This window comes from Brachyhypopomus gauderio, chromosome 12 (genome assembly GCF_052324685.1).
Source record: "Brachyhypopomus gauderio isolate BG-103 chromosome 12, BGAUD_0.2, whole genome shotgun sequence".
Classification (NCBI taxonomy): Eukaryota; Metazoa; Chordata; class Actinopteri; order Gymnotiformes; family Hypopomidae; genus Brachyhypopomus; species Brachyhypopomus gauderio.
Window position 1 is genome coordinate 9,973,095 of NC_135222.1, and position 14,699 is coordinate 9,987,793.

General features: G+C 40.1%; 2 protein-coding genes across 2 annotated transcripts; both read right to left on the minus strand.

Annotated features, from left to right (window-relative positions):
* Window positions 1-2,481: 2,481 nt before the first annotated feature.
* On the minus strand, window positions 2,482-7,002 carry tspan3b (tetraspanin 3b). Its single transcript, XM_077024102.1, has 7 exons — window positions 6,829-7,002; window positions 5,968-6,159; window positions 5,478-5,552; window positions 5,105-5,206; window positions 4,056-4,208; window positions 3,863-3,946; window positions 2,482-3,741 (listed from the first exon to the last, which is right to left on the minus strand). Exons 1-7 carry the CDS (start codon window positions 6,889-6,891, stop codon window positions 3,649-3,651), a joined length of 762 nt encoding a protein of 253 aa, XP_076880217.1. The 5' UTR covers window positions 6,892-7,002; the 3' UTR covers window positions 2,482-3,648.
* A 1,729-nt stretch (window positions 7,003-8,731) lies between these two features.
* On the minus strand, window positions 8,732-10,058 carry nmbb (neuromedin Bb). Its single transcript, XM_077024181.1, has 3 exons — window positions 9,833-10,058; window positions 9,380-9,564; window positions 8,732-9,015 (listed from the first exon to the last, which is right to left on the minus strand). The coding sequence occupies exons 1-3, from the start codon at window positions 9,996-9,998 to the stop codon at window positions 8,959-8,961; spliced, it is 408 nt and encodes a 135-aa protein (XP_076880296.1). The 5' UTR covers window positions 9,999-10,058; the 3' UTR covers window positions 8,732-8,958.
* Window positions 10,059-14,699: the final 4,641 nt, after the last annotated feature.

Consider the following 14,699-nt stretch of genomic DNA (forward strand, 5'->3'; position numbering starts at 1 on the left):
ATAACAGGAAGTTTTAAGACTATATTCCTGGAACCTTGGGCCATTCACATCACATTCGGTCATGTCACTGTCCTGTCAGTAGGTAGCATGTTGGTCTGATTTAATGTATGTGGAAACATTAAGCATGAACCCATAAAAAGCATAAATGTTTAATCCATATTCACTACAGCTGGAATTTAAGTCTCTGGCAGTGTCATTGGTCAGGAAATCAAATGACCAGTGGCTGCTGAACCAATGACACACCACACAGGGCTTTTCCCGCCCCACTGTGTCAATGTGTGGTTAGAGATACAGCACAAGCTGTGTAACCCTGACATTTCACTAGGTACTAGATCAATCAAGTCTTCTGGCTGGAATTCATACATACCTCTACGTGTTCAGTTTAGGGAAGCACTATGCGCTCTAGTGCAGCCATTACAATGTTTCTCATCATTAGATTCTATGTTAAATGAAGTTAGCACATGTCTCTAGTCTGTCACTTTTCCGTTTGGCAGTAACGGGGATGGGGGAGTGACCCACTGGTAGGAATCCTCTGTTGTTGATGACTTTAGGCGGGATTACGGCTGAGAAGACATTCTCTGGGGTCACTTCAATCAAGAACCACCAAGAGTCTGTGTTTCTTGGGAGCGTTGGAGCCCTTAAGGGTCTTGATCTCCATCTCCTTCCATCTCTAACTCCTGACTCGGGGCTCCCAGGCTCGACACAGTGTCTGGTTGGTACTGCCCTGTGTCATTTGTTACCTTCTGGCCATGCTGGTTATTGCACATATCGTGGACACACATAATCCTTCCCATGTGACAGTTTAGCCATGTGTAGGAAATTATTCTTGGGGAGACTTACTGTCAGGGCTAACCCGTACTCCCCAGCGCGATGGGCTTTATGCAACAGGTGAATCGAAGAGCCAGTCTAATGCAAAAAAACAAGAACTGAAACCTCCGGCAGAACGATTGTGGGAAAAGCGTATAAAATAAAACACCACCATATAAACACACAGGGAACAAACTAGGGTAAACTCAAGAGACGCGGAATACTCAACGCAAGAAGGGAGAAAATAAATAAACTCAAACAAACTAACAAAGGACACCCAGGGAAGTAGTTGGCTCTCCAACAGTAGCGGCAAGTAACAAAAAATCCCTTCCCAAAATAACCAACAACCCAACAGAGAAAAACACAGCGAAACAAAACTTGAGATAGGCCAGGGAGCAGAGCAGGAGTGAAAACACTCAAATAAGCAAAGAGAGGACATGGTGACGAGACACCAGACAATCGCAACACAGTGCAGGGAGAAGGACAGACTGTGTGAGCATAGCGTACAGCTACAAACAATTCAGCAGTGAGACATTGCAACTGCCTACCTTATGGGGAATGAGACAGCTGCAGGTCCTCACTGCTGATTGTACCTGAGTTGTCGGGAGCTGGTTCGTGGGATTCTCCCGCTGGCAGCAGGGGGACCGACCCTGGATCCAGCCCTGACATTTCCTGCTGCACTTCATACCCAACTGGGGAGGCCAGCTGGGTACTAATATATCCTACTGGCCTGAGGGGATCAACATGCTTTTGCAATAAAGCAGACACGATACAGCCATGCTTCTACAATTAATGACATACTTTTTCTTGGTGTGTTAATGATGGTGTCATACACTCCTCCCTCCCTCACTCACACACACACACACCTTTATACCCCTTACTACTGGTTACACCACAGAATATTCTGCTGAAAACAATCAGGTGGTTCCAAAGGAGAACAAACAGTGGCCTGTTAATTTATGATTTATGGCCTTTCATTAAAAAGCACCTATATAATGCTGTTAATATAACAAATAAAGGTAAGAGTAGTTTTATAATTCACTGTGTATGTGCCTGCATATTTGCGTGCATCTATTGGTCTTTTTTGCAGGCTGCAGAAAACCCACAATGAGATACCTTTAAAACCATAATTTTTCCAAATCAAACTTGATTAAAGCCTTACACTGATAAAAGTGTCACATCACACAACCAACCGGACTCTAATACCCAGAATTCCTCACTCTCCCCAGCCAGAAAAGCCATAATAAGATCATCATCACCGGATTATTGATTTCACCTGCATGTCTGTTATTTAAGCCCATTTATCTTTCTGTTTGTTGCGAAGTATTGCCTCATTACTATGTGTGCTTACCAAGCGTTTCCACGGCTACAATTCTGGTTCCAACCTCTGCTTCTGTCCTGGTTTTTCGTCCCTAGCCTGCTCCCACGGATTTGGTTACCTGATTACACCTGCCATTTACTCTTGCCTGCTCCCGGAGTTCTCTGTCTTCAGCCCTTCTCTACATTTCTGTGTTCCGATTAAAGACCCTTTGATCTGCACGCGTCTCTCCGACTCTGTATCGTTACAAAAAGCACCTCATGTTGAGAGTTTAAGAATAGTTATTAGCTTTTAAGAAGAGGTTAGGATCTAAAAAACCACACTTGGAACAAAATTGGTCTATACTATAATTTTTTTGCTTCTAATTGTCACGTTCAGATCTTACTAATATAGTAAGAACATTAGGCATGTTATACATTTTCTAGCCTGAATAAACAAGTATGCAAACAACTAGAACACTTTCATTCAGAGCCATGTTATTTAGTGTAGTCTGCAAAACTTTATATTGCTGAAACTGAATTGTGATGAAGGCAAACATCAAATTCTTGACTCTAATATTGTACATGTTAAACTTTTGGATAAAATGACACTGAAATCATTTACAGCCACCAGGTATCTTTCAGCACACATTTTGTAGCAAACAAATTCTCAAGTACTGTCATAGCAGTTCATCATGAATGTAAGTCTAAAATAATACAATAGGGGTATAATACTGAAACAAAGTTGTGTTGTATCATATTCACTATATGTATAATACTGAAACAAGTTGTATCACATACTCACTATATATACAATGCAGAAACAAAGTTTTCACTCATAAACATTCGTTTGCACCCCCCCCTCTTTTTTTTTATACAGAAAATACCGATGCTCAAGTATTAAACATGATCAAATACATAAAACAAGCTATTAATCAAGTTCAAGTAAGGTCTCCTGGTCTCTCTTAGCTACCCTGAATTTGGCACATCAGAGATGGGTTATTTACAACAGGGAACACACTGGACAGTGAAAGTTGTCCCTGGAGAAACAGTAACAAAACAACAAACCTAGTGCATCAATCATCATACCTGTCTGTCAGCCTATACATTTGCAAATAATTAATCAATATTATGAGGGTAGTATAAAAAAAAAAACGTAAAAACTGTGCTGTCATCTAGACTAGAATTAATTCACTATTTACACAAGAAAGCAACAATAGTACATCAAATAAGACAAATGGCATGTAACACTTTGCATATGGACCCAAGGTAAAATTCTGATCAAATAACCAGCATATTAAATAAATAGTAGCAATGCATTTAAAATAAATAACCCTCAAGCCCAGGTGAAGAAGCACAGGTATGAGGCTTATTATTTAGATTAAATAAATATTACTTTCACCTTGTGAACCACCATGCTCACCATCAGACCTTCCACATATTTCAACCATAATTTGACCAATAATTGTACCAATGCCAGAGATGGAGCAGACTTCTCATTAACAGGTTTGGACTGGAAGGTCTGGATGATCCTCATGGAGCTATTCAAGCATCGATTCCAGTGTTGATCAGGAGCTCATAGGTGGGGTCGTGACCCCTACGGCACAGGACTACACAGGCACACAGCAGCCCCAGCATCTACTCCACGAGGTCAGGGAGACAGGGAAGACAGGCACACTTCAGCTGGCTTATATGAGATATGAAACACGTATTAAATGCATTTCTCTCTGTATAATAGATTATTATGTAATGGTTTCACCTGTATGGCAGCGAAGGTTAAAGCAGCTAGAATGACGTATAGCATTATGTCCTTCAGCTTTTTCACCACCAGAACTTCACAGCCCTGCAATGACAAACAGTGTTCTACACTCCAGGGCTTTATGAAGAGGCTTGTAACTGCAAGCCTCCAAGGTGTCCATCAAATGATTACCTATAGTTATAGATTTGTGTACCTCTGGGTACAGGTCCCCAGGCCGTGTCAGTGTCCCAGTGCAGTTAGTGATGGTAGGCTTGCAACAGCTGACTGGGACGCAGTTATTTCTGGACTCAGTAAACCAAGGCGTGTTCATCCAGTCGGAGTAGTTATGGATCCCACAGCAGTGCAGCTGAATGCAGAACAAAATATGCCAGAATTGAGGAAGCACTCACACCTCCATGTGCATTAACACACACTCACATGATCCTTTAGTAGGAACCAACAGTCCCTTTTTGCTTTAGGACAGGGGTAATCAATTAAATCTTTCCGCGGTCCATATTTGGCAGATAGCTCAGACATTAGGTCCGGGTCCGCGGTGGCGAACGAAAGTTGTTGAGGGGGGGGGGGGGGGGGGGGGGGGGGGGGCGAACGTAACACTCAAATGGGTGGTGAACGTAACACTCGTCTGAAAATAAATTCTCCGGTTTAAAATATAGTCTCCCGTTAAATTTTTTTTGGCATTTGGGTCCGTATCCAGTTAATCAGGAATGTGATTGGGTCCGGACAGGACGGCGTTCGGGTCCGGATCCGGACCGCGGTCCGCCATTTGGTGATACCTGCTTTAGGAGTTACACCTGTATTGAAAGCCCAGACTGTACGTGATGGTGTCCAATGTCACAGCCACCTCTATCGCTGACTCTGACCACTGATGACAGGCCAGCACTGGCTGGCAGTGCACACCGGCGACCTCTACACGTGCCTGGGTCACTGCTCAGCTCAGAGCACTGCCCCGTCCACAAACATCCTGCCACTTAGAGATGTGTTGCCATGGCTGGTGTTATCTATCCTCTAGCTCTCCATTAGTGGTTGGTTTTTGACCATTATTTTTGTGTTGCTCTCAGCTCAGCAACGCTGGAATGTGCAAAAACTCCAACAATGCTGATATTCCTGGCACAACACCTACTGTTATGCCAAAGGACTATACCATTACAGAGTCACTATATATAAAGTGAGGGAGGGAAGGAGAGAGGGAGGGAGAGAGAGAGAGAGAGAGAGAGAGAGAGAGAGAGAGAGAGATGGTCTCACCTGTCTCTGCACATAGTCTATAGCTCTGCTTGGAGCATCTGTGTTTGTTCCATTATACTCATAATACACCTTCTGAATGGAATGATTAACCTCAGCTTCCACCTTGTTAGGAACAAATCAAAGAAAATTCAGAATTACAACACAAAGCTGCTTCATAAGTAATCAGACACTGCATCTGACACACACATGAATTTAAAAAGGGTTTTACAATTGTGAATCAACACTGCAATTGAGACTGCAAACATTCTGACTAATCAATGTAACTAGTTCTGTGATACAGTACTCTGTCATTTTTAAAACTGGAGCAAATAGAGACAATGAAAATTCATTTTCCTTAACCAAACAGTGGCTGATCCAAGTGGGTGAAACTGACCTTGGCTCTGTACAGGTAACCCAGCACCATCACCACCACCTCTGTAGCAAACACCAGCAGGAGCACCGCTGAGAACTGCAACACAAGCAAACACGGCACGATGATGATGTCAGAGTGATGTCATGCCTCAAGTCCTGTAATGTGTTAGCCTCAGCTTCTGAATTCTACTTAAAAAGAAACATTTTCAGTTATGTGAGTCTCAAATAATCTTTTAATAATAATAATAATAATTTATTTTCAGGTTTCTGTCATTTCACTAGAAACACCTACACTGCACATGCATTCTTTCCTCACCTTACAAGTGCACATTTTAGCCCATCTGTTGCCATGCACAACCCATCAGCCTCCCAATAACCAGTACCCAGTACTTAGCATCTAGTAACAAGGTCTTTACACTTTTTAGTGTCCTCTGTTGTGTTTATCAAAAGTTTTCTAATCTTTGGTGTCATGGGAGGGTGGGGTGGTATTTAATGACATGTGTTCAACTTACAGTTGCCAGGCCACAGCGGCTCTCTCTTACAGTTGCACAGCAACCAACGAATCCAATGAGGAAGAGGAGTGTGCCAGCGCCGATGATGACCACTGCAGGGACGAGTGTGTAGATGTCCTCAAAGAAATGATCATAGTCATCATATGTAATGAAAACATATGCTCCAATGTAGCACAGTATCCCCGCAGCAGCCTTGGGAGACAGTAACAAACAGTGTTAACATAAACGTGGCATGAATTTGTGTGATTATGAAGTAATGTTTACCGTATCTGTTGTGTTGCATCTATATTAAGAAAGCCTAACCACACGTCTAGTTTATAACACTCAATGCAACAGGTGAATGAGAGGCTTTGCTTTACCTCAGCATCACAACCCTGTACTGGTATTTATCTCAGTCCCCCACACAATAGCTCCTAACACCGAAGACTCACTCTCTCTCTCTCTCTCTCTCTCTCTCTCTCTCTCTCTCTCTCTCTCTCTCTCTCTCTCTCTCTCTCACACACACACACACACACACACTCTCTCTCTCTCTCTCTCTCTGCATAGCCAAAACAGCTACATATCTAATGACCTCCATGCATCAGATCAACGTTGCCAGACGCGTGCCGCAGTAAATACCAACACTCAGGCTCCTACTACCTGATGGCTAAATATGCATCTCTGGTTTTGATGGATATTCCAAATTGTCAATACCGCATTTAACAGTACAAATGAACACATGGAGGAGCGATTAAGATCATTTTTTACCTCCGTTACGGATTTATTTAATCGAACATACAGCTGGCTCCACTGGCTGCAGTGCACCAGGAGTCGCAGTAATAGGCACGGCACCCTGTTTCTCCGAGACCGACACTGACTTACCCAAAATATTAGATTGAGAAATACCAAAACCGTTTTTGAAGAAATAACTCCACATTGGCCCATTGTCACTGCCGAAACCGGGTGTTTTATTCAGAAAAGGAATTGAGAAATATTTAAATATCACTGCAGCATACCTAATATACCATTGTCCTATCTATTTTCTCACGGCCCAGCTCAAATCATCAACAGAGGTTCCTACTGGACAGCGCCAGTCACGTGACTCGGTGACCTCAGTTTTTGTGAAGTGCATTTTCTTTTTACTGACAATAGATGGAGACAAAACTTTGGACATTTGGAATTTACTGACTTCCGTTTAAGAACGGAGCGAATAGTTTTAATGGCCACACACACCTTATATTATTATTAAATATCATTGAGATTACGTTGAAATCACGGAAAACATATAGCAAAAAATTAAATCATGTATAGCAGGAGAACAGCTAATGTGGACACTCTGTTCCAGGAGTTTCTCATCTGCAACAATATACTTGCTCTAATTTTGAAGCTGCTGCAAAACCAACAACAACGCTACTCACTGAACGACCAAAATGAATATTTACATCCGTGCATGACAATGACAGGCATTTCCCCTCTTTTACCTTATACATCACTATACTCCTAAACAATTGTAGGCCTATGCATTTTACTGTAATGCCTGATGTTAGCATTGACTGATTTCTGCAGTTGTCTTTTATAAATCACCATAATGTTCAAGAACTTCAGAATCAATATTATGGATTATAACAGTCCTAATTTAGGCTAATTTACATGTATTATTTTAGATGATATGAAAATGTTATGACACCAAATGCTTTCTGGGGTGGGTTTCCCGAAACGTTCGTAGCGCTACTTCTTAACCTCGTACGTTTCGGGAAACCCACCCCTGGTCAGTAAATCTTCCAAGGTGAAGTATCACAGCTGTATGTCAGAGGGATGAAGTGTTATAGCTGTCAGAGGGGATAAATGTTCTAGTGTGACTGGGCCAGGGAAGGAAAACACATGCAGCGATACACCTAGCAGGAGCTGTTTTACCAGATCTGTGCTTGTGAGTCTTTACAGATCTGATCTATAAAGCAGATAGTGCCAACAACAAGACTAAATGTAAAAGGTTTAAATTTACATTGCATTAGGCAGGTTAATCTGTCTGTTATGTTAAATTGTAATACGTTCCATTACCAAATTTCTTATACTGGTGTGATTCATTCATTCAAAAGTGAGAGGCAGCATCATAGTCTTTAATAATACCACCTGATTTTATCATGACTGACAAAAAAATGTTAAGAGGCTTAAAAAAGACAACAGTGAGTGAGTATTAATGCTTGAAACATAACGAAATGAATTGTGTACCATACAGTTCACCCACATATTTCTTTTCTGGTGGTGTGATTACTCTCTGGCTCTTGTGTTGTTTACTTAATAATTGGTGTTGTTTTTTTATATCTTTGTTTCATGCTGTGTGTACAAGCTGTGGACTAATATATAATGTAACATGTTCTGCTATGTGGAAAAAAAAGCTCTTGAAACACCACTGGCTAACTGTCTAGTTAGTGCCCACACACAAACACATTATTATGGGTCTGAGAATGCACAAGAGTTGCAGTTGGAATGTTGGGATGTATAACCCAATGATCTTTTCATTTTGGTGATAAGTAGACAAAAAGTGTCTGTGTGTGAGAGAAAGTGTGTGTGTGTGTGTGTGTGTGTGTGTGTGTGTGTGTGTGTGTGAGAGAGAGAGAGAGAGAGAGAGAGAGACAGAGAGGTGGTTTTTTGTGCATGCATATATATATATATATATATATATATATATATATATATATATATATATATATATATATATCAGTTAGAAAGTCTAATCAGCTTCAGCATTTACAACCTTGCACACACACATTTACATTTTGCTAATATTTGTGTTTATTAAATACAAACTGCTACATAGAAACAATAAAATGCTGCACATTATCAGAAAATCAAATTTACAATAACAACCAATTTCGTTCATATAATTTGAAGACTTCTAATTGGACTTAACAAACAAATTACAATCAAGGGACATCTGTGCATGTAACTGAGGATATCTGAAGATGTCAGGAGAGAGTGGTTTGTCTCTGAGAGGCCCAAGTGTGATCACCATCACTTTCTGACGCCTTGGATGTAGCTCTCTAAAATCTTCATCAATAATGTAGTCTCCTAAAATATCATTTCCGGTTAATAACAAATTTGAACTTAAGCAATGGAAGTCGTGCAGCAAATATATTGCCTACATTTACTATTCCAGTGTCAAAGGCAAACGACTGCAGATATGCCAGTAAATCATGGAAGAACCATCTTCTCAAAATTTGTCTTCTTGTTCTCAAGAAACCTTACTTTATTGTTTACATTACAGATTCACATGGGATAATCTTAATGTTATTTACACATTCACAAGGGAAACATTTTTCGCAACAATCAGAAGGTTATACATTTCACAATTAGAAAACACATACAAGGCATGTAAGAACGTTGTTATGTGTAAATATAATAATTTGTGTAAAAAGCATTTGTTAGTCCTTACCGGATTTTTAGCGCGGCTTTCCTCTGAGTCAAGACGCGCCTGTAGCGCTATTTTTAGGACCTCTTGATAAAGATCATCAGGTTCTACCTTTTGTGGATTCAGGGCGACTTCGAAGGCACTCATATTATCATCGTGGGGGGGCGAGAACGCGCTGTCCACCACGCTCTTCTTCCCCATGAAGTGACCTGAAAGACAGAAGACTTTTCGGTAGCGCGTGCAGAAGGTGCACGCGGGGTACACCGAAAAATCTATATCCTGTACCAGGGTCGACGGCGAACTCTCGAAACTTTTGTCCGTTCGGTGCATAAATAAACTATGTAAAAATATGTAATGCTAATTTTACTATTCTAATGTGATCTTTACCATTAGAACAGGCTATGGCATTTTCATGAGTCACAACAGGATTGGTATTAGAGTTTGAGACGCACATTTTGTGTTGAATTCGAAGCTCACCTGTGGCCCATAGGTTTCCCCTCGGATTGACTTTGATCTTCGCTACTTTGTTCCTCAGTTCAGTCAAATCGAGGCTGACTGAAGATGTGATTGAAATATAGGAAAAAAACACAAGATAGGCGAAGAATCCAAACTGTGTAAAGCTGTGTAAAGTAAAACTCGACATTTCTAAACTATTCAAATTCAAAATAATAATAATAATAATAATAATAATAATAATAATAATAATAATAATAATAATAATTTCCTTTAGGTACAATAGAATATGGACGATATCGGTTCTCAAATGTTAACGTTTCAAACGCGCAACCTCTTTATATCCCAGTGGCAGTGGGTTGGGCTGCGTTCCATTCTTGCGCAGAATGGTCAGTCATTTCGCGCGCATATTGACCCATCTCGGGCAACCCCCGCCCCCACCCCATCTCCCCACGATGATTTCAGTAAAACAACAGCCAGATGGTTTCATGGTCGTACACAAATCAGAACCATGGACAGCACCCCACGTCGCAATCTCCCACGTTCTGCCTAATGACGAAACATGATGCGAGAATTTACCATGTGTAACTTGTTACACAAATATGAATAAATTTATGAAAGTTTCATTACCTTTAAACAAATAGAAAACAACCAAAAAAAAAACAGATCCCCATTAATTGTAATGGAGTAAAATATTTAAATCAAGTGCGAGTATTCGTACATTCTTCTTGTGGTCTGTCTCTCTGCTCCTCTGTGAATAACCCTAGTGAAGGTGAAGACAGCTAGACCTTTTCACACCCTTAAAAGAACTAAGTGCTAACATCGGCCAAGAACTAGAAGACCCCACGCTGTCCTGACCGTCACCCCTGCCATTTCAACATTTAAGCAGTGTCTAATGAGTGAGAACACTGGTCATCCATGATTCATCAGTCAGTCAAGCTGAAAATGTGATAAACCGTCTCTAATTAGTGCTCAGACACTCAGACGTGATTGTTAGCACCAGATTTGGAAACATGATGTGCTTGCGAGTGGGAGGAGCATGGTTATTTCATTTGGTTTGAAGAATTTGCTAAAGCACACAAACATTGTGTTAGAAATGCTGCTTCAACCTTTTCTCAACCCACAAACCCTTTCTCGTCACCAAAAAAGGTCAGTAAACTTTGAAATGTTGAGTAAGAGTGTTAATATAAAAAAAATGTTTCTGTCGATTTCAAAAAATGTCTTAAATTTGAACAAACTTGGATTTTAATGCATCTGTCCATGCAGCCTCACAGTGTATAACACCTAGAGCATGTCATTAATTTAAAATGTGTTAGTCTGTATGCAACATGACCTCTTACTTAAGACTGGAATAACAACCAGTCTTAACATAAAAACTCCTTTTGTGTCTTGAGTATCTGGTAGTTTTGCTTTTTAATTGTCATCTGAGACCTAACATCACTGACTGAATGTGTGGTCTAGATATCAGGATAACAGCAACATTTGATTTTAGACAAAAGGACTAATCCAAACAAATCCTAAATTGCTACATTACCCCTGGACTCACCATGGTGAATAAACATTGCCTTATTGACAATCATTCTTATCATAAATCAGGCTTTCAAATTTCCTGGAGATGGTGATAAACTAACACAAACTATGAAGTAACATGCACATGTTAAACTAAAATGCTGTATGAGTCATGTCTGCTGCCCCACTCATCTCTGTTTCCCTTCACACCTGTTTGCACTTACCTGAAATTGAGAGGCACTAATCAGTGCCACAAACGTTTATGGCGATTTCTGTCACAGCATACAAAACAAGGCTATTCAACATGCTCTGATAACAGTAATGACATTTGTGTGAATCCCCCCCCCCCCCCAAAAATAAACACTGATATATGCTTTTAAAGAACAGTGACATTAAAAAGTAGGTCAGTTACACAGCGAAGATCGATGTCAAAGTTGTATAGAGCACAGAATACCCAAGACGGAAGAGCACCTTAACACAGAACGCTGTGGTGAGGAGACATGCAGGTATACAAACACCATTGTAGGGTTCACTGGGGACCCTTTGAGATTGGAGAGTTCTGCCTGGGATGAGCGTTGGATGAGGGTTGGATTTGATCTAGTTACTGCTACATTTAAAATCTGTCCAGCAGAAGACAACTGTTCCTTCATTAGATTTTCTGCTTCCTGAAACACCGTCTGCTCATTTTAATGATCGTCTTTTAACTATTATCTTCAGTGTTTGAGAGTAATGCTCAATAGACTGGCAGAGAAAGGTGATTATAGTCTTTTCTGTTAAGAGGTTTACATTTTTTTCTGTTGAATATGAGTTGGATGGGACTAACATTGATGAGTGTAATACCGGGTCTGCCAAAGGCCCAGTCTGAGACACTGTAGTGCTCCTTCCGCCTGCATTCTGGCAGACTATTAGCCCAGGGGATCATGCACATGGGGATTTAAATATTCTGCTTGGAGATACACATTAAATCATCAATATCCTATAGTTTGCTTTATTTTTTATTAAAAAACACTGTGAAGCCTCTCACACGAAATGGCCACTTTCCTGCATATAATTCAGTTTCTTTACAACTGAGTGAAAACATATAACATTTGGATATGCTTTTTGTCAATTACAGGTTTTACAGTGGTGTCTTTTCCAGTGGAACAGGCTCTTGTTCAGAATAAGGCGGCTCAAACATATGACTAAACCACCCTCATCTTGCCTGTGGTCACTCACCAGTGACGCTGCACTGAGTTTACATTGTGAGAGAGAATATAACATTGATAAATGCTTATTCCATTGCATAACTATACTAATAATAAATAGAGCTTTAATCACATGGAATTAAACTGACAGCAACTTTAAGGAAAACACTCAGAAGAAAATAGTGATAGCTGTCCCTTCATTACAATGACATGCTTAAAAAGACAGAAAAAAAGCTTTTATAAGAATATAATATTGAGTTAAATAAACCACAATTAAAGAGCCCACCTGGATATTCCTATGGAATATCAGGAGGTAATCATCTGCATAATGCGATGGGTAACGTCTCCCTATTTATACACAGAAATTTATCATCATGAAATGTCAAATTGCAGAGACCAGTCAGTACACTGAACATATTTTGTTTAGAGTACTGAAATGACATAACCTCACATCTCTCATTTCACCTGAGACAAAGGACAGTTTAATTCTTTAGCAAATATGTACCATTGAGGAATTTAGGTCTGTCAGAATCACAGATAAACACATTTGATATTTAGCTGGTGAAGAAGGCCAACCAACTGGATTAGCACCTGGTCCTCTGGAGAAAAAGGAGTGAACCTCATTGCTGATATCGGTTCATGGCTTCAGTCACATCAATAGAGACATTCACTGCACTAGATCCATAGTGACTCACCATGAAAACAAACATCATCAGATCTTTTGCCCTCGTTGTGTCATTCACTGAGTCTTAGGAAGGTCTGCTGGTGGACAGACGCTGAGAGTTTAGTAATGGCTTAATAAATGTTTTCATTGCATTTCAGTACTGATGTTTCAGAACTTCAGTAGTTCAAATGCAGTGGTAAGGGGTCATTTTGCATAGAGTGCTGTAAAATTTATTTGCACAAAGCTCCACCCTTAAGAAAACGGGTGCTAAAAGCAGCTAAAATGCAGATAAACATTACAAAGAAGAGGCACAGGAGCAAATATGAAGCTCACTGTTCTCCTGCAAAAATACATGAAGGGCTTACAAGTCCTGGTTCTGAAGAGAACAAGACACAGTAAATAGTTAAACCCAGAGCATTAAAGTGTTAAACAATTGTTAAACAGAGAACATTTGCCTTTCAAATAGAATACAATTAGCCCAGAGGTATTTTATCTCATTATTTAGCCTTTGCTCTTGTGAAGGCTGCAAGACTGCTATCAGAATGTCACTGCTTCCTGTGGCATACATGTGGTCTGCTTGCCAGATTATTGTGCTGGTGACAGTTCGGCATTGACACCACAGACACACTGGCTGCCTCTGACTTTTTGTGGCGAGGAGATAAAAGTTGCTGAAATGCCAACAGTACAGTGGCATTTAGGGAGAATCCACAGCCTCCCATGCATTCTGCATGTTTAAGGCCAAATCACATTCTTAGAGTCATTATGATCACCACTATACAAACAGTGACGTTTGACCTGTATATCCTTGAGTCCTCCTTAATTTTTTTGATCCTTTTTTGTTGGGGGGGTTGTTTGTTATTTGTGCATCGCTGACATTTGAATGAACTGGAAATGTAGATTTTTTTTCCTTCTTTATAAACATTGTGTCTTGCAGTTCTGTTCCGATGACTCAAATGTTTTAAGCACTAATGTTTCAAATCGCACTGTTCTTCTCTCTCAGTTCTCTGTTCAGATGTGTGTCCTATTAACTAACCAGCCTTAAGCAGCTAAATCTTCTCATTATTCTCTTCATTTACTTTATCAAGATGTGATTTAGCAATAATTCACATGGAAATGCTAATTAAGAGCTCTTGAGCGGGACATTTGCAAAGTTCAGACTTGAATTCATATGAATTCATTTCACTGATGTTACAAAAAAAAAAAAATTTGGTTTTATTAAAGCAGTTCTGTTGGATATGTGAAAGTATGTTAATGTATGATGTTCGCTGCACATTCAAGGCAAGGCTTGTCTGGGTTCAGGAATATTTCATTTTTTTTTAGTTCTCCAAATATTCTTCAATATAATCTATTCACTGCAATTTGCCCACAGCAGACCAGTCATGATGTTTTTGACGACATGATGACCAATCTCAGTCTACACTAACAAAGACAAACGTACTGACACTCCTGGACTCACTCAGATAGAAATTAGTGAGTTCATTGTCATACATTGTTTTCTCACTGCAACATATATGTATGTGTTGTACTGAGCATT